We start from the raw sequence: 20,536 nt of genomic DNA, 5'->3' as shown, positions 1-20,536 counted from the left end.
GAAATATTTATTCAAGAAAATCTACTAAATACAGTAAGAACAGTAGGCATCTATGACTTTTGATCTACTACCTGCTCCACATCCCTGCCTCAGCCAGCTAAATATGATAGAAACTCGACTCTGGAATGGGTGGGACCAGAAAGAATGGGCTCCTCTTCCTCAGCTCCCATCAAGGGTTACTGTATCTCACCAGGAGGGACAGGCCACCATCATTTCTTATCCCATCAAACTCCAGGTTAAAGAGGTTAATTTCCTAGTGAGTACAGCTACCACCCACAAAAAGAAAACCTACTATAGGAATAGCAGGCCAAGAAAACTAGGGTCTGAACTACCTTCACCCTAGATCACTTGTAGGGCAGAGATTCCATGCTAGGAGAGGCAAGCTGAGAAGATCAGAAGCTCTCACCATGCCCATCATTCAGAAAAGTAGTAGCTCAAAGAGGGTACAGGCAGTTCATAAGAAAAGAAAGCCCTAAAGCTCTCCCCAAAGGAACTGACGTTATTTGAAATAGAGTGTGGAAAAGTTCAAACCTAAGGGTGCTCTGGAAAACAATAGTTCCTCTTAACTAAGACCCTGTTTATTAATTCCAAAGTCTATGCTTACCCCATAATACTACACTATCATGAATAAGGAAATTAAATGAAGCATTCAGAGTATGGTATTACCAACTACCTTCTCTTTGCCATAACTTGTTAAGTTGATGAAAATACCTAACCCACAGGGATATCGTGAGAACTCAATTGGGCAGCGAATATAAGCAAACAAACACAACACCTATGAAATAGAAGGCACTTAATTAATGTAACCAGATCCCAGATTACTTTCCCCTAGGAAAAATTAAATGAAGAAAGCACAAGGAACACACCTGTCTGGCATTCTTTGTTTTGGGTATGTGGTTTGCAAGAAGTGGCCTTGGTCTGCGTGATGGGTTTGCACAATAAAGCTTTATTCTTCAAAAGTCTTGGAGGCTGGGAAGGTGGCAGTTTGAGGGCATCTGTTTGTGTACTTGCCTAGTAAAAAAATAAGTCAGAAACCAAAAGCTTATCATTAATTACAAGAAACATTATAAATATTATATTTCAAAATATAATTTCAAAAGAAATACTATATTGGAATTAGTTGGAAGACACAGAATATAAATATTCAACTAAATATGTAAGGAATATAATATTCCTGAAATATCAATAGCAATAAAGGAATATTTTGATAACTATATATTGACCCTGTTCTGTTTACCAAGAAAAATGCTGTTTGTATTGTGACATACTATTGATCAATAACAATGGTGGTTGAGCTTAAAATGAGAACTGTTGTTTCTTGACTGAGTTAAGTCTTAAAAGAACTAGTTTCAGGCTTCCCTGGTGGTGCAGTGGTTGGGAGTCCGCCTGCCAATGCAGGGGACACGGGTTCGTGCCCCGGTCCGGGAAGATCCCACATGCCGTGGAGCGGCTGGGCCCGTGAGCCATGGCCGCTGAGCCTGCGCGTCCGGAGCCTGTGCTCCGCAACGGGCGAGGACACAACAGTGAGAGGCCCGCGTACCGCAAAAAAAAAAAAAAAAAAATTAGTTTCAAGATAACTAGAAGTAATAGGATCACTTATGATCATTTAAGTAACCTGAAAAAAGATGACATGAAAATTATCCCAGAGACCAGGAAACGCTTTAAAAATGCCACTGTTCTAGTCATAAGTTTTTCTCATTATTTATTTTTTTCTTTTTTTTAAGAGAAAAAGCACAAAAATATTGAGTTTAAAAAAAAAAAAGAATGCTTATTTACAGTGTAATCTGCACTGAGTGGGAAATAAACTATATTTTATAAGTACTTTATTTACAATCTGACTATGTTACAAAATGCCCCCCAAACCTTTTATGCCTGAATTCTGTACAATTTACTTTAATTCTGTACAATTAAAAAATAACAAAAACAAAAACCTTCAGTAACTATTATATAGTTACTATTGTAGAGATACCAAGCATTCAAAGAAATTAAAGTACATAAAAGTACATAAAAGACCTAACTAAATAATCAGAAAATCCTATTCCTGAACTCATGAAATTTGTTTTGTTTTTTTTTTCTTTGCAGTACGCTGGCCTCTCACTGTTGTGGCCTCTCCCGTTGCGGAGCACAGGCTCCAGACGCGCAGGCCCAGTGGCCATGGTTCACGGGCCCAGCTGCTCCACAGCATGTGGGATCTTCCCGGACCGGGGCACGAACCTGCGTCCTCTGCACAGGCAGGCGGACTCTCAACCACTGCGCCACCAGGGAAGCCCCGTGAAATTTGTTTTATATAACAAACAAAAAATAAAGGAGGGCAAATCAGCTTAGACATAGTCATACTGCATAAAAAGGGAAAAGACAGTGGTAATACCAATAAAAATAATAAAACTTACATCCCCAATGATTTTCGCTGTTACTGTTGGAACTGCACCTGATATAAATAAAAACATATAATGTAGGATCTTATTATTTAAACATTAGTATTAAAAGCTGATGTTTGGAAAATAAACACAAAGTTTCATAATAAAAACATGTATTATCTTACTTTAATTCAGGGGAAGAGTAACACCTAAAGTCTAATATGAGAAAAAGAGATCTGGAAACTACAAAAACACTGTTTAATGCCATAGCAGCACATAGTGAGCCACCATTCCTAATATGAATGTGACAAACACATGAAAATGAACACTGACAAAAAAAGGTAGAGAAGCCCTATATTCAACCTCAAAAAGGCTAGATAAATGCTTTCAAATCAAGTCATACCTTGTAAGACACTGTTAGAATTCACTGTGGGCTGAGCAGCAGGAGCACTTGCTAATGATACTACATTAGCTATAACTGGAGTTGAATCTTTTCTTTGAGATGGGGGCCCTGCTGAAGCAGCTGGCACCATGGAAATACTTGCTGATTAAAATAAACAAAAATAAGAAAATCTCATGTAATTTATATGCACATACACAAAACCAACATTTCAAGGAGGTTAAACAATGCTTTTAGGTTAGAGTAAATTCTGTTGGAGCCAAGTGTCACTTCAGGATTAACTGGATTTTTTTGTTTTTTAATTAGTGAACCTTGAAGTATTCCATGTACTTTCTCTTGCGTAACTATGCATGTGGTATATTTAAAAGGCTATGTGATTTAGATTCTATGTTCTTTCTCTCAAATCCTTTTCTAAGAAAGTCAAGATGTATACCTTCAATTATAAAACATTAACTGCTATTCTTTCCCGTAAAGTTCTTACAGAGTTTATTTGACTCAACATGCTCAGGGAAAACTAAAAGAACTCGTTTTTACAGGGCATTAATCTAAGGTGTTAAACAGAAAGAGATCTAAATGTTAATGTCATTTGAATAGAATGAAATTTACGTTTCATGAAATTATTGACAACTATTTAAAGTTCTCAACTTGTAGAACAGCAGTCAGTCCCTGGCACTGACCAAAGACTAAAGTTTAATTTTACCTGCATTATTTTGTGAAGGTGGGTCACACATACTTTGCTGATTACAGAACATCAAGATACAAAGCAGGTTACAGAAATGTTTCATTTCTCCCCGCCATTTCAAGGACTCACTGAGCTTACCCTGTCGCTTACAACCATCACATTTGGCCATCTGAAAAAGAAACAGAAAATAGTAAAGAAGTAAAAAACAAACTGTCTATGGTCTGATGGAATAAAAGCAGGCCACAGGTAACAAGTGAGGAAATTTACTTAGAATTTAGATCACAAAAATGAAGGTTAACTATCCTGGGGAGAGGGGCAATATAGAGGTAGGGGACTAAGAGGTACAAACAATTATGTATAAAATAAATTATAAGGATATATTGTACAACACAGGGAATACAGTCTATATTTTATAATAACTATAAATGAAGTATAACCTTTAAAAAATGTGAATCACTATATTGTACACCTATTAACTTATATAATATCATACCTCAACTATAATTCAGTTTTTTTAAAAATGAAGGTTAACGATCCTAAATTTGGAAATAATTACTTATCTATCAACTATTTTATACAACATTAAAAAAGGTCACATTATAGAGACGCCAATAAATAGTAATTTTAAAATAAGTGAAATGGAAATAGACCGATCTTCCTTAAAGACATCAGAACACAATTCATTTTAGTTAATAAATGAATAAAATTATAATTTTAAATATTTTAATGTTTTAAGACTGATATGTCTTCTACAAGGAAATTAAAAACAAAAGTAATGTAACTTCAGTGACATTAAAGTCTTTTTTAAATCTTATATTAATACTAGAGGAGAACAGGATACATTTAATACTTAAAAGTTTTAAATCATTAATTGCCCTTCACACTATTTGAAAGAAAAAAAGAAGGGAAAAATATGCCCTGACTTGAAAAACCCAGGAATGTTAATTATATTTACCTGATAGAACAGAACTGTATATTTGGACATGCACTCTTCACAACAAAACTCTTCTACTTTCCCCCCTAAATTATTCTGTACCAATTTGGGAGATGTCTGTAAACAATAACTGCACATTTTACAGTGATTTCCCCAGCGTTTTGCCAAGTCATGTTTATAAAGCAATTTGCAACCTAAAAAAATCAGAGAAGATAAAATTAACATTAGGGAGAAATAATAAGTATCTACATCTTTAATTTAAATGTCCTACGACAAAGTCTGCACATTTGGGTTCTCACCAATTAGTAGATCAAGAGATCAATTTAGAGGATTAATACTATCATTTTCTTTTTTTAAACAAAGTAAGACAGCAGAGCAAATATTACAGTGCATCATATATGGTAAAAGTCAGTTTTGTTTCATGAAACTTTTGTTTTATTGGGTATGTGAACATACACTGGGTCACAATGTAAAATGTATGTCCTGTTTGTGTCGTGGTCAAAAGGTTTGAAAGCCACTAGTCTAGGAGGCTAATCCTGCATGGTTTTAGAGTAAAACAAAACATTCTAACCTTATAGTCATCTAAATAAGGAAGACACTGATTCACATATTCAGATCATTTATATTCAGAAACGTAATGGATGTTTAAAACAATAAAAGTATTATCTTAGGATGCTACCAAAATTTAAGCAGTTCCCTTTAGAAATAAATACAAGAACTAAAGGATCCCTATCAACCTAATAACTAACATTAAATGTTTTTCACATCACCACCATTTTTTGCTATACACATTGAGGAGATTTTTCTTCATTTTAACATCTATATAATATGAAGAATTAGATCAGAAAAGAGCGAACCAAGTATAAACAAAACAAAAGGGTTTTGGTGTTATACACAAAGGATAAAATAAACTTACATAGTGACAGCTTAAATCATCAACTACTTTTGAAACAATGAACATGCTCAGTAGGTAAGATAATCTTCTATCTTTACCTTCACTACAGAATGACTTGTCAGCACCTGAGAATCGCACAGTCTCCTTTACAATTTTCTCAATTTTACAATATTCACACATTGCCATTACATTATTTATTTTCTTATATTCATCAGAACAATTTTTGCCACAGAACTGAAACATTTTACCCTGCAAAGAAATAATCATTAAGTACTAATTAAACATTTGGTTTATCTTGTGGAAATCTTTATCCCTCTTATTTTCAAAACAAATAGTGTAATTCTGAAAGGTGAATAGCCAGAAATAAGTTTACAGATAGACCAGTTTATACTCAAACCCTCTATCATGCTCCTATACTCTACCTTATAATCAAGAAGTTCTGGTTTTGTGGCAAAGAGACGGTTACAGTGCTGACACTTGAGTTTTACAACACTTCGTGCAAACCCAACATGTTGGGATTGGGCAGCAAGACGCTGGAGACCAGCTGCAGCAGAGCTACTGATGGAGGTGGGAGAAACAGCAGAGGTGTTACTGCCTCCTGCTGACACTGTTGAACCTGTAGGGATGCTTACAATTACTTGGCCCTGAGACAAGGGCACCACTGAAGAATTCATTCCTGCTGGTTTGTTGAACAAATTCTGAAAGAAGAAACAAACAAAAAGATCAATCTACTCATTTGTTCAAACAAGAAGGTACTGAATACCTACCTATGTCAAGCACAGTTCTAGGCACTTAACATACATTTGTGAAAAGGCAAACATCCCTGCCTTTGAGCAGCTTATAGCTGAATGGGGGGAGTGATATTTATATTAAAAAATGAAATAATTTAATAATATTCTTTAAAAATAATATCCTCCCAATAGATAATCTAGGTAATAATAGTACCATTTAATTTCACAGAAGGCAATTAAATAACATGCCTCCAAAAATAGGATGGACCAAAGAACCCAAGTTTAACAAGACTGAGATAGAAATTTAGGCAATCCAGGCACTTAGCAACCACCTAATAAGTTTACTTTACTATCACAGGCCACTAACTGGAGAAAAGGAAGAGCCCTGAAGCCATACCTGGAAAGCTACCACACAACTGTAGCTGCAGAAGTTGCGAATACTTCCATCTGACATGGCTAGGTGATACTGAGGGATTGCTGAGGTTTTACAACTGTTACACTGAACTTGTACACCTTTGCAAATCAAAATAAAAGCTAATGAGTAATACATACAAATGTACACAAATGTATGAGAAAATAAGTATTATACAATACATGAAAATTCAAGGGCCAAGTCAAGTTGCAGGAACTGAAATTAAACTTAGTTACCTCACATATAGACAAAAACTAACAATGTTAAAAATATTTCTGTTTATTTAAAGTTGTCACAGTCTACACCCTGAAACTAAAAAATAAATGAATCTTGAAATAAATCAGGTGTAGATAAAGAAAATACATTTTAAAAGCCATAAATTCTTCTGGTAAGAAAGAATGCACAAATAGGCAAGCAACTAAGCAATAAAGATAATAGGTGATATTTTACAACACAGATCTGAAGTATTTTAAATTTGTGTTAAAAATCAACTAAATTTGGACAAAAATCTGTGTTATAACAACAAAGTAATAACCATAATTTATTCAACTATTATATTTATAAAGTTTATGAAACCAATATTACCTGCAGATGTAACCATTTTAACTCTGTAAGCAGATAAGCAATTAACAGAACAGAAAAGCTCTGTCTTTCCCAAGCTATTGGTATTTTCAATCATTTCTGCTGAGGATCTCAATGATTTGCAAAGCGCACATGGTGTAATTTTGGCTGATTTCTATTAAGAGAATAAAATAACATTCATTTTTACCAAGTTACAAGTAAAAGCATAATTCTTTGAAATGTTTATACTTAACACTGTTGAAATATTTTAAATTAGTGGCTTCCAAACTTTTATGATTACAATCCTCAGTAAGAAATAAATTTTACAAAGTGACCCAGTAACACATACTTCTGAGGTTTTGTGTTTGTGTATTAAATATGTATGTATATAAAACTGGAAGGTTTTATAAAACAATATATATCATGATAACATGTGATGCACTTTGATATTTTTCCACTCTACTTCATTAAAAAATATGTTGGGCATAACCTAGCAATTAATTTTGGGATCTATTAATTTGTTATAACTATAATTTTAAACACACTATTTTAGCCTTCCCCCAAGATAAGGGTACGGGGTTAAGTACAAAATACTATGTATAAAATAAATAAGCTGCAAGAATATATTGTACAAAACCTCCAAACAAACAAACAAAAAAACCCACTATTTAAAAAATTACACGACAGGGAATTCATGCTCTTACACTATTCAAAGAATTGGAAGAACTTCCCACAAAAGGTGCTATATATAGCAATGAAATGTGAATCCAAGGAAATTAATAAACTTACTAGAAAATTCACACTCAAATATTCTACCACTAATAATAACAAAGCACAGGGACTTCCCTGATGGTCCAGTAGTTAAGACTCCGCGTTTCCACTTCAGGGGGCGTGGGTTCGATCCCTGGTCAGGGAACTAAGATCCCGCATGCCGCGTGGTGCAGCCAAAACAAATAATAACAACAACAACAACAAAGCACACTCTAAGCAATAAAGTGGGAGGAAACTTTGCATATCCCAAATGTCCAAATATAAGCAACGAAAGTCTGTTATCTTAAATTTCCACTCAGTGATTTAGTAGCAAATAATGCTAAATACTATTAACATGTCATACATTCAGGATAACTTATAAGGTATATCCAGCACCCATTAAGAGGATTTCAAGACCTCTATGTCCTCTTCAAGGATAATTCTGTTAGACTTACTATTAAAATAAATACATATTCAAGTGAGCATATTCCTACATTCTGGAATCTCTTCTGTATCTCCAACCCTATTTCTCCTTTCCTCCTCCATTAGGACTGCAAACACAAACTTCATTTATAAGAATTAGGTCAAGGGTTATCTCTGAAACTATCAAGTAGAACTGACCTTGCTTCCACTGTGCCCCTCTACATCCCATAACACTTCTATCATAACATCTCTACACACTTGTATCTCCCCCAAGGGACATGTAACACCTCAAAACAGGAATCACATCTAATGTTTGTTGAATACATTTTATATAAGGAAGAAAAGAAAAGTATTAGAAATGACCATCTACAATGTTCCAGGTTCTATGCTAGGTGCTTTCTCATTCTTACTTCATATAATCCTAAAAACATCCCAGTGACATTGCTAGTATATACCCATTTACAGATAAGAAAATGGACTCAGGGAGTTTAACTGCTTTCCCCAAGGTTAAATTCTATTTGAATAGAAAGTCTGGGAATCAAACCAAGATCTGCTTTACTTCTAAATCCATGTTCTTTCTCTAAACCACAGTACACACTAATATGTGAAAATTTTAATAGGTATTGGTTAAATTAAAAGTAATAAATTTAAAATTAAGATATTTCAAAATACTTCTCTTATGGAATGTATACCATCTTTCAATGGACTGAATCACAGTAACTTTTAGAACGTGATACAATATCAGGAAAACTGTCCTTTGTACAAGAATAAAGCTAATGAAGATACTGGGTTTTTTTCCCCCTTTGAGAACAAAAACAAGGTGTTTCTAAGGAAGAAATAAATAGTAACCAACACTAATCCTTTTTAATGTGCTTGTATATTAACAAGAAATAAATTGAAACACTAGAATGTTTAAAATTACAAAATCATTGCAAAGTTTTAAGAACATTTAAGAGAAATTTCCAAAGCAACATTATTAAATTCACCAATTTTGGCAAACTGTATAAAAATTTACTATTCTAAGAAAAAGAATGATCAGCAAATGCAGTGAAACAGGAAAACATTGTAAAACTGAAAATGTAAAAAGTTCTTACTATTCCTTTGGGTTTACCAATTTTAAAATTGAACTTTTGATCAAAATTTACTAACAAAATATAAATCTAGTATAAATAAAACTGCCAACGTTGCTAATTATTGGAGAAATGCAAATCAAAACCACAATGAGGTACCACCTCACGCCAGTCAGAATGGCCATCATTAAAAAGTCTACAAATAACAAATGCCAGAGAGGGTATGGAGAAAAGGGAACCCTCCTACACTGTTGGTAGGAATGTAAATTGGTGCAACCACTGTGGAAAACAGTATGGAGGTTCCTCAGAAAACTAAAAGTAGAATTACCACATGATACAGCAATCCCACTCCTGGGCACATATCCAAACAAAACTTTAATTCAAAAAGATACATGCACACCTATGTTCACAGCAGCACTATTAACAATAGCCAAGACATGGAAACAACCTAAATGTCCATCAACAGATGAATGGATAAAGAAGATGTGGTACATATATACAATGGAATACTACTCAGCCATAAAAAAGAACAAAATAATACCATTTGCAGCAACATGGATGCCACTAGAGATTATCACACTAAGTGAAGTAAGTCAAAAAGAGAAAGACAAATACCATATGATATCACTTATATGTGGAATCTAAAATCTGACACAAATGAACCTATCTATGAATGAGAAACAGAATGAGGGACATAGAGAATAAATTGGTGATTGCCAAGGGGGATGGGAGTGGGAGAGGGATGGATTGAGAGTTTGGGATTAGCAGAAGCAAAGATTAGAAGGTATACACCAAAATGATGGGACTGGGTAACTCTAGGAGATGCCTAATTTTTTCTTCTTTGTGCTTTTCTGCATTTTCAAAATCTTGTTCAAAAACATTAATCATATTTTAAATAAAATAATCCATACCCTAAAAACATGTATCGATATTTCAAATGCATTAAGAGAAATACAGTCTGCCCTCCGTATCCCTGGGTCCCACATCTGCAGATTTAACCAAATGCAGATCGAAAATATTCCAGGAAAAAAATTCCAGAAAACTCCAAAAAGGAAAAGAATTTGCTGCACACTGGCAACTATTTACATGGCATTTACATTGTATTAGGTATTATAAATAATCCAGAGATGATTTAAAGTATGCAGGAGAATGTGTGTAGGTTATATACAATTACTACACCATTTTATATAAGGGACTTGAGAACTCTCAGATTTTGGTATCCTCAGGGTTCCTGGAACCAATTCCCCATGGATACTGAGGTACAACTGTATATAGTACTTATAAAACTGTATAACAAGAGTTTTTAACACACGTGCATTCGACAAATACTATTTACATGTAAAAAATATTAATTAAGCTAATAACAAGAACTTAATATTTTTGTGACATTTTCATAAATAACTTCTACCAAAAAAATTCAATTCTTCTGAAATGAACAAAGACGTCAGGATTAAATATGGTCATATACCTGCTTATAGGCTGTGACACACGTGGAACTACAAAACTTCTTAGCCTGTCCCTCTATCTGTAGCATGTGGCATTGTCCAGAGCCACTGTAGCAGTAACCCCCACAGTTTTCACAACAGTTCATGGTGAGGTTGTTAGCAGAGCGAAACTTAGAAAAGCAGGCATCACTGCAAAGTTTATGTACCACATTCTGGTAATTAACTTCATGTCGAATCTAGGAATTATAAAGTAATAACTTAGAAACAACAAGCAAAGACCATCAAAAGCTGTCCTTTAAGCACAAATATCAGACTCCTTCCCCCACTAAAGTAAAAAGATAACTTACAACAGCATTCTTCTGACACATGCTGCATTTGGTTGAAATGCTATTCGTATTTATGGTAACAACAGGTTTTCTTTTCAGTTCATATGTTGACAAACATGACTGACTACAAAAATCTTTACTAGTGGTGGTATTTTCAAACTGGGCACTGATCACATCCTTTGGATTTAAAATGTCTCTAAAAATGACAACAAAGATAAAATAAGCCATAGTGTAATTCATTTTTTTCCTTTTTGTCAACTAAAAATATCAAATAAAACAAAGGCAATTAAAAGCATATGGAAAGGGCATTGGTATTTAAATCCGAAAACCTGGGTTTTCTTGAATAAAGTGATAAATCACTTTGATCCTCAACCTCTGTTGTATGAAATGAAACTAATACATGGCTTAGTTCATAGAACTGTTGTGAGGATCAGTACACTATGTTTCAAGATTAAAAAGATATACATCAAACATTTATCATTCACTATCTCTAGTAGGTAGGATTATAGAAGATTTTCATTTTCTTCCTTAGGCTCTCCTATTATGTTCAAAAATACTCTTTAACATTACACTTGAAAATTTTTAAAGCCACTATCTTTTAAAAGTAGGAATACATTTCAAACTACACAGTGCATATTCTAGCATGATTATATAAAACTGAACATTTCCAGATCTAAATAACTCATTTGTAAGCATTAGCAGTAAAAGACAATGAAGATTAAAACCCTAAGGTTTAAGACTCCCTACCACTCCACCCCTTATCCCACTCCCAAATTACTCTTCCTACATAGTAGTTTATCGCTTAAGTACAAACCATTTTAAAAACCAATTTTAAAAACACCTTGATGAAATTCTGTAAACAATGTCTCTCTCCCATGAGTATACACTCACATAATATTTAGTAAATAAACTGTTATATTCACTCTTACATTTTAAACAGATTATGCTAATATAGTACTTTTTAGAAAAGATTTACAAATATCTCCGCTTCAAAAAAAGATAATAGTAAATATAATGGGACTCATCACAAGGAGCACCTGATATTGTACTATGCTGTAATACACAACATCACATCTCATCTTCAATACTTAGTAGCTTGAGAGTGCTCTATTATCTGCATTTTTTTTTTCTGGCCTTTCCAGCTACTTTTTATTGGGTTTTAATCTATTTCATTTATAAGGGTATTTAATGAGCAGTTACCTTGAGCCAGGGACTAGCCCAGCCCTATGTCAAGATATGGTACAAGCCCTCAAGGAGCTCACAGTATACTGGGACAAACAGACAAATGATATATAAAATACCATAAAAGAAGCATTCTTAATATAAAAAAGCGAAATAATTTTGAAAAACGTATTTATATACATAAAATGTACTACAGAAATAGAAATGAAGAAACAATTATTTCAGACAAGATGTGACATGAAAAGCTACCAAAAAGGTGATATTTTAGCTGGACCTTAAATAGATGCTTTCTAGAAGGCTAAGGAGATAAAAGTTGGAGAACAGCGTGGATCAAGGCAATAGAATCATAAAAGTAGCTACTTCTCACTACTCTCAGTATGCTTAACATCCAACTGCATTACATTTTATTGTAACAGATTACATCTTACCAGAATCAGAAGGAGCAATCTCATTTCAGATAGTAAAAATTCAGATGGTACAGACAATCCTGAAATAGTTACCTCTCTTACTGCCATTATATCAAGAAAACTGATCTTTCTAACAGTATTAACAAAAGTACCCTCCAAGTTACCTCTTTTAAAGTGTAGGATTTGAAACTGATTTTTTTTTAAACAAACTGTTAGGTCCCTATTACTAATGAAATCTAAAAATTAAATGATGATTAGCCAAAACATATTCAGAGTTTAGGTTAAATTCAAGATGCTAAGAGATTTGGTTAATAAAAGATTAACAAAAATAAAATTGTTACTCCAAACAGCTACGGAGTTTCTTTCAACCTAAGTGCTGCTGCTATATTTCTAGTGGTCTACAAAAACAGCAGTAGTTATCAGGAAGGAAATCTTTTCTATCTCCACCTATTCAAATTACAGTAAAAATCCTTCTTACAGGGACTGACACAAATTAAACCTGTTTGACTACATGGACTATCTAGAGTGGAAAATGCATGTGCCAGAACTACCCAGCTATGTAACACTGAGCAAATCATTTAACTTCTTTGAATCTAATTTCCTTATATTTAAGGCACAATCCAAATCAATAATTTTATAATCAGATAAACCAGACTATCCCAAACTGTTGTAATGACTGTGTAAATAGGAGAGAAAAAAGGGAAGGAAAGGAAAAGTGGTGAAAAGGAGATGAAAGAGTAGTACAGAAAATGAAATGGAATACAAAGAAAAACAAGACTGATAAATCGTTGAGAACTGAGCAACAAGAGAAAAAGGTATTCTGTAAGAAGAGAAGGGGTGAAAATTAAGAAAGACAGAAAATGAAAAAGAAAAGTTGAGGTGATAGGCAGGCAAGGAGTACCTGAAAGAAGAACAGAAAGGGGCGAATGGAAAAGAACAAGGGATAAAAAAAAAAGATAACAGAATAAGTGAATGAAGAGGTAGAACAGTTAAAAGTCAAAGAACAACAGGTTAAAATTTATGGATAAGACCAAACATTACAAAAGAAGAAAATTTAATCTGAAAAATAATTAAATTACATAAGATCAGACAGAGCTAAGATATGACATGCAGGTAAAAATGATCATCTCCAGATAAAGCGAGGTAAACACCAGAGACCAAAGAGATATATTATAGTAAATTTAGATGAGAAGAACAACATGTATGCACAAGAATTAAAAAACACAGAAAGAGAGCACACATTTTAAAACTTCCATGAGTTTCCTATGGTCATTTTTAATTCACTGTTAAATCTTTGCACTAAGTACCTATGACTATTATTATGAAAGGAGAAATACTGCTGAAATTTTAGAAAGCGTTGATTGCTTAAGAAAGAATTAAATAAAGAAACATAAAAGGAAGTTATTACGTGAAATTATTTCATAGCAAAACAGGAAAAGAAAAAACCTTATAAAATTATAATTTTCTAGTTGATTTGATCTTAGAAATGATGAATATACTGGAATATAGAAATTAGGTTTTATCTATAAGCACTCTTTTTTAAAGCATGTTTCATAATTCAAACAGAAGTCTATTTTTACTGAATTAAACTTGAAACATAAAGGAATGCAAATATAACTTCTAGAACATCTAACCATACTCAAATTTCTTTTAGAAGTTTCTTTCTATACTTTTTCCAACTGACCAGAAGAGGGAGCATCTTTTCCCTTTCTAGACAGAGAAAGGGCAGCATCCATGTGAGGTACTCTAAGTACAAATATTGAAACTAATAAATCATGGTTTGAGTAGCTTAATAATAGAAGCCAAAATATTTCAGAACAAGAGCATTATTCATCTTTTTCTGATTTATTTAAACAGCATCTAATGACCACGTTGCAAAATTAGCCTAAATTAGTTCATATTCCTCAAATATATCAGGATGATTTTATTAGGATCTAAGGTCATAATTTTTTGTTGTTAAACACTGAAATACAACCTCTGAGATACCTGAGATTCTGAGAAAATAAAAATACATACACTGGAATCCAATTAAAGTTAAGATGAAAAGTATTAAATGAATTCCAACTACCTAATAGAAAACATTACATAAACATCAAATATTTGTTGCATTTAAGCATCTATTGCCTACAGTTACAAGATAAAATATTGTGGTCACGTAATACCCCTAAATGGTATAGTTTTTGTTTTCTCAAGCATCTCAACTAACAAGGATAGTAAAGTACATTTCAAAAGCACCTCTTATTATATAAAAGGCACATTACTTAAAGTTAAAAGAAAGCTGAGCACCTAGCGTCCAGAAAGACTAAAAGCAGCAACATGTTCGTAGTAAACAATGTGATATTTCTCAAAAAACACAGAAAGGTAGAAAATTAAACAATACATAAATAAGAACAAAGTATCTTGAAAGAAAGAAAGCAAAGACGATAATTTAGAATTCTGCTATACTTTGAGCAACTTGAACAAGTTTTCTTAGTGGGAGGAGGCGGTGGGCGGGCAGGTGGAACTGTATATCCAGTGAGGCACAGTGTAGAGCAGAATAGCTGAGTAGACCCTTTCCTCTGATAAGCAGTTTGCCCCTTCTGGAGGATTTTTTTACAACCAGAACAGGAAACTCGAACAGCTGTGGCTGGAACTGAAGGAAGCATTTTATTCATGCCAGATGATGCCAGTGAAGGCTGAAAGCCAGTAGTCAACTGTGGAGCTTTAAAAAAAAAAAAAATTAAAAAAAAAAAGTTTTACTTTTTACCATGAATTTTAAGTAGGCATCCTTTCTTTCTCTTCTAGAGCTAGTCTTGAAACCCAACACTAATTATGCAATACACAATTAAAGCCATTCTAAACTGCCTAGTTTACTAATATAAGTAGATACTTCCTCTCACTCATACTGGTCAGAATAAATAAACATGATTCATTCATTCAGTTCTGCTTCTTACCAAGAGGACTGCCACTGACTGAAAACACAGCACTAATTTTCAGTTCCCCTTCTTGAGTTTTTTGCTGTTGGCCATGACTATACTCCTTTTAAAAAGAAAAATAAATAAATATGTAAAGAAAAATAAATACAATGTATCTAAAGAAATCCAGATATTCAAGACATTTTACTATGGCTATATAGGGGTGGAAAATGTTTACTACATTAACATTAATAAGAAATAATAGCAAGCAAACTATAATTACAATAAGGGTATAACATGTTTATACACGTTGAGAGTTGAGGTAAAAAATGACAGTAGCTATCTAGCCTATAGCACTACCAGATATTCACAAATTTTTTTTTAATTCTTAATATTATTACAGTATTTTAAGTTGCTGTTTATCTATTATAAAAGTAATACACACTTACTATACAAAATTTAGACAAGTAGAAATGAGAAAAAAATTCTAATCATATTTCCATTACCCCAAAACAACCACTGTTACTCTTTTGTTATATTTCTTTCCAGTCTTTTCCCCTGCCGTATGTGTTTCTTCACACAGTTGTAATTATACTGAATACAGCATTCTTATAAAATGATTTTTTGGTCACTTAAGTCAACTGAACATTTGCATATTATCAAATATTACTCCAAAATAAATCCTAGTGGCTAAATATCAGTGTTTCTAAGGTTGGAGTCCAAGAATCCCTGAGGTCTGTAAAGGCAGATCAGGCAGTCTGAGAATTCTAAAAAAAATATTTTAAAAGTCTGGGTTTTTATTTCAATAATTTTTTTAGTGAATGTAAGTATACTTTTAGTCATGAATAACCACATATAACTGAGTTATACAACAAGTTTTTAGTGCTGTTGTTAGCTTTTACAATTAGATTATTGCATTGTGAAACCCCTAAGTGGTAGATTTAACTTTTTATTTTAATTCACTGTTTATCACACTGAAACTTGCAAAACCCTGAAAGAAGTCTTATTCTTGGGATTCTCAGGCAACTCCAACATACCCCCTTTTTTTGTGATAAGAGGTGTCTGTACATTACTGGAATTCGAGAAAATACTGATATATATTATTTAATAGACATATCAGATTACATAAGGATGAGACTGGGGTGAGGTGAGGCACTTGCCTCAGGCACAAATTAAGGCACCAAAAATCTCAGTAATATTTTTTAAAATGCCATAATCCATGATAAACAAAATACCAGAACTTTAAATAAGTAAAGACAGGATCAGTATTGCTAATTTTTCCCTTGGCCTCAGTCTCCAATTTGATAGCCCTGTATGGCACTGAAATTACATAACCACAACCCAGTGTTGGTTCACTTGTTTCCACACATTGGCTTTAATCGGTAATGCCATGATGAACATCTCTGTGGATACTCATACACTCATATTTAGGATTATCTCCTAAGGAAAGAATCTTAAAGTGGAATTACTAGGTAAATACGTACATAGTAAAGGTTCTTGATGCACAATGACAGATTGTTTTTTAAAACCTTAATTTTATTTATTCTAGCAATTTGTGATAAAAGCCACTTAAAAGTCTCTTCCCATTCTTGTTTTAATTTCCAATTTTTTAAATATCCATTTACAAAAAAAGCATTATAAGGTAACAAGATTAACCTCCGATAGCATCTGTTATCAGCATTTCCTCAATATGTACTATGAGATAAATTTTACATACTGAAGTTTCCATTTTATGCCAAAAAATTGACGGTTTTTACCTTTGCGATTCCTTCTATTTCTTACAAAGTTCTACTTCCACAATAAAATACTAAGAAAGTTTTCATTGTTTATAATACAGTCCTTTAATCCAGAGGTCAGCAAACTTTATCTGCAAAGGGCCAGATACTAAATATTTTTGACTTTCCAGGCCATGCTATCACAACTACTCAACTCTGCCCTGGTAGAGCAAAAGTACCCATAGATAATATGTAAATGAATGAATGTGGCAATGATCCAATAAAACTATAAAAACAGTATGCAGAAAAACAAAAAGGGCAGGATGGATTTGGCCCACTGCTGAAAGATAATTTGCCAACTCCTGCTTTAATCCATCTGTGATTTATTGATATTTAGTTTGATATATAATGAGCATTTTTCTTTTTCTTTCTTTGAATAGCTGATGAATTCCTTCCACTCACCATTAACGTATCAACTTCCTCTAAAAACATCTCTTTTATGGCAATCTATTCTGCATCACTATCAGGCTGACTACTCTTATGATATCACACTATCCTAATGAAAATAACGGTGAGATGTTTAATCATTTAATAGTTCGCCACATCTCTAATTCTTAGAACATACATGTAACATAATGTGTGTGTGCATGCCTATTTATTTTTCTTCAAAACATAAGAAACCATTGATAGTTTCATAATTGTATCAAAACTGTATCTTAATTTAGGAATAACTAATATCTTATATTAAAAAAAAAGTCTCTGCATTCATTCAAGTTGTTTTATCTGATACAAGCACTTTTTAGTTGTTTTGCTGTAGGAAACAGTATATCTTTTCATCATATTGTCTAACTGGGAAACAAGTGATTTATAGAAATATTGCTCTGTTTTATATAACTAAAATTCAACTAGCTACTCCACTAAACTTTCATGAATTCTATTAATTTTCTAATAAAGAGCCTTACCAGTAAATGATGATAATTTTGTCTCCCCTTTTCCATTATTTCTTCTAATTTCTTTAACATGTATTGGGTCGAAAATCCAACAAGAGTTAAATAATAATGCTGACATCAGTAATTTGTGTTCATTTAGTTATTATTAACAGAAGGTTTCCATCATTTTACTTTTAAATTCAATGACTGTTATTGATCAGAAGTAGATATTTCCTTACCTGATCAAGAGAGTATCTATTATAAGAAATGCATAGTGAATTACATGAAATGTCTTTCGGCATCTGTCTATCTATCTATATATCTAGTCTTATTTGACCTGTTGATGAAGTTACATATATTAAGAGATTTTCTAATATTGATTCATCATAACATTCCTACATTATATAGTATATGAAAGCATATTACAAGTAAAAATTTTTTTTAAATCTCAGAAAACTCCAGAAAAAAAAATCAGTATTCATGGGCATACTTTCATGGTCTTCAGTCAGCTCTCTTTCTCACTGTCTGTGACAGTTATTTCAAACTTCTAATACATTCCTTAAGCCTCAAGTACATATTACTTATATTAATATAGTAAAGTAAAAATATATCTTAAGTACTCTGCTTGTACATCCCACAGTGCCTTCAAGGCATAATCATGTTTAGGTTAGTATCCTCCCAACAATGATTAATTTTACAAATATTTAATAAAAAATCAATGACTAATAACTTGAGAAGTGAAAATCTGATGACCCAAAAGCTTTCAGAAACAGAAAAACAGGTGTCAAAACAAAACCCAAAAATCCTCTACCAATATCTTTACCTTCCCTTTATTTACCATAAAGTATGTATCAGTATCCCAAGACAGTATTTTAGAAATGAAGAACCCAGTTTCTATAACCAAGTTAACCTGACATGGCTAAAGAAACAAGCCCCAACATTTAATTACTGCATTCCATTTTCCAAGACTATATGATTCACTATTGTGACAATTAATTGCTTTCCCATTCTAATCCATTTACTTCAATGAGAGATTACAGATTAGCTCTCCTTTTATTATGAGCAAAAAGAAAAGAAAAAAAAAATCATGATTTTAGTGTGATATTTACTGAATTTCCAGCTTTCAGAAACTATAGAAAAGGAGAGAAGAAAAAATGACGTCTGGCTCTTTAAAGTTTTTATTTTAAAAACTTCTCTAGTCATTTTTTTAAACAACTTTTATTTATAGAAAGTTTGGTAGACTATAATAATAAGGCCTTGTGAAGGCCCCTGATTGGCTCCTTCCTGGCCATATGGCCTTGAGTAACTAACTTATTAACCTCTATGAATCTCAGTTCCCTCACCTAAAAATAGAGTTAATATCATCTACTCTGGCCCTCTTATATTGGAGGATGAAACAACATAGTACACATAAAAGTATCTGTAAGTATTATATACAGAATATAATATAGTAACAGGCAATAGGATTTGAATGAAGAAATGTAACCGGGAGGACAAATGATGCTATGCCAGTAACAGAGGCAGGAGGATGACAACTGGCAAACCCAGAAAATTATAACTGAAGACATAATCAAGAACAATTGGGAAGAAGTAAATATATATATAAACATACATTTCAGTATCTTAGTGATTTATATGGGAAAGTAAAAAAATTAAGACCAAAGTGAACTGTGTAAAAAGGAGAATAAGGAAGTGAGTTGAAAGCAGAGCTACAAGTTAAGCAAAGAGAAAAGCCAAGGGAGGTTTTGACAAGGTGCCGGACGCTAAAGCTATGATCTTATTACACCAAGAGAAAAGTTATTACAAGTAACTGATGGTCAAAAGTAAAGACTGACCACAGCTGTTAAATCTATCAGTATTTTATGAGCATTAGGTTAATAGTACTGTTTCAGAGTCTAAGAGAATAATTTGTTGGAACTCCTTTTTCCAGTCTATGGGAAATGAGTAAGAATGATAAAGCATTAGGCAGTGTTGAACAAGGAATATAGATTTCCAGTGGTCACTGAGGAGAAATACCTAAAAGAACAGGACAGTGAAGGAGGAGGTGGGAGAAGGGGAGAGGAAATCGGAGTGGGGGAGAGGAAGTAGGAGGGAAAGGGAGAGGAGGGGGAGAGAGAAGGTAAGGAAGGGATGGAGAAGAAAGAACCATGTATCCATAGTTTAACATGAGGTCAGGGACTTCTAGAAGAGTTATCAAAGGTATGATCCCACAGGATTGGTGTAGCTGATAACAGAAAGGACTTCTCAGAGAACACCTAGCTTTACCCACTCACATGCTGGAACTGCCTTATTGTGGGGTCCGGGCAAAGAATGCTTCTGGACCTTATGCCTAGGACTTACACAGATTCCTGCTTGGTTTTTAAGAGTCCAGTCAATCAGGTGGTGAGCCCTTAGGGAAGTTCTTCCCCAAAATCATGATGAAA

General features: G+C 33.2%; 1 protein-coding gene across 7 annotated transcripts in view; it reads right to left on the bottom strand.

Annotated features, from left to right (window-relative positions):
- Window positions 1-20,536, bottom strand: part of ZMYM4 (zinc finger MYM-type containing 4) — a gene marked incomplete at its 5' end in the record, with an annotated part of 178,324 nt that overhangs the window by 36,977 nt on the left and 120,811 nt on the right. For 3 of the 7 annotated variants that reach the window (XM_079696804.1, XM_079696805.1, XM_079696806.1), the window contains 13 exons: window positions 867-1,011; window positions 2,391-2,428; window positions 2,761-2,901; window positions 3,458-3,608; window positions 4,395-4,567; window positions 5,367-5,517; window positions 5,691-5,966; window positions 6,397-6,512; window positions 6,997-7,147; window positions 10,684-10,896; window positions 11,008-11,182; window positions 15,021-15,276; window positions 15,509-15,593. In XM_079696804.1, the coding sequence (XP_079552930.1) occupies window positions 867-1,011; window positions 2,391-2,428; window positions 2,761-2,901; window positions 3,458-3,608; window positions 4,395-4,567; window positions 5,367-5,517; window positions 5,691-5,966; window positions 6,397-6,512; window positions 6,997-7,147; window positions 10,684-10,896; window positions 11,008-11,182; window positions 15,021-15,276; window positions 15,509-15,593 (2,071 nt within the window). Of the gene's footprint in view, window positions 1-866; window positions 1,012-2,390; window positions 2,429-2,760; window positions 2,902-3,457; window positions 3,609-4,394; window positions 4,568-5,366; window positions 5,518-5,690; window positions 5,967-6,396; window positions 6,513-6,996; window positions 7,148-10,683; window positions 10,897-11,007; window positions 11,183-15,020; window positions 15,277-15,508; window positions 15,594-16,727; window positions 16,790-18,146; window positions 18,207-20,536 lie in introns of all 7 variants that reach the window. The other 4 variants (XM_079696801.1, XM_079696802.1, XM_079696803.1 and 1 more) reach the window with 4 other exon arrangements.

Source organism: Hyperoodon ampullatus, assembly GCF_949752795.1.
Source record: "Hyperoodon ampullatus genome assembly, chromosome: 2".
NCBI lineage: Eukaryota > Metazoa > Chordata > Mammalia > Artiodactyla > Ziphiidae > Hyperoodon > Hyperoodon ampullatus.
Note: the sequence above shows the minus strand (reverse complement) of the source record. Positions and strands in the feature narration are given on the sequence as shown.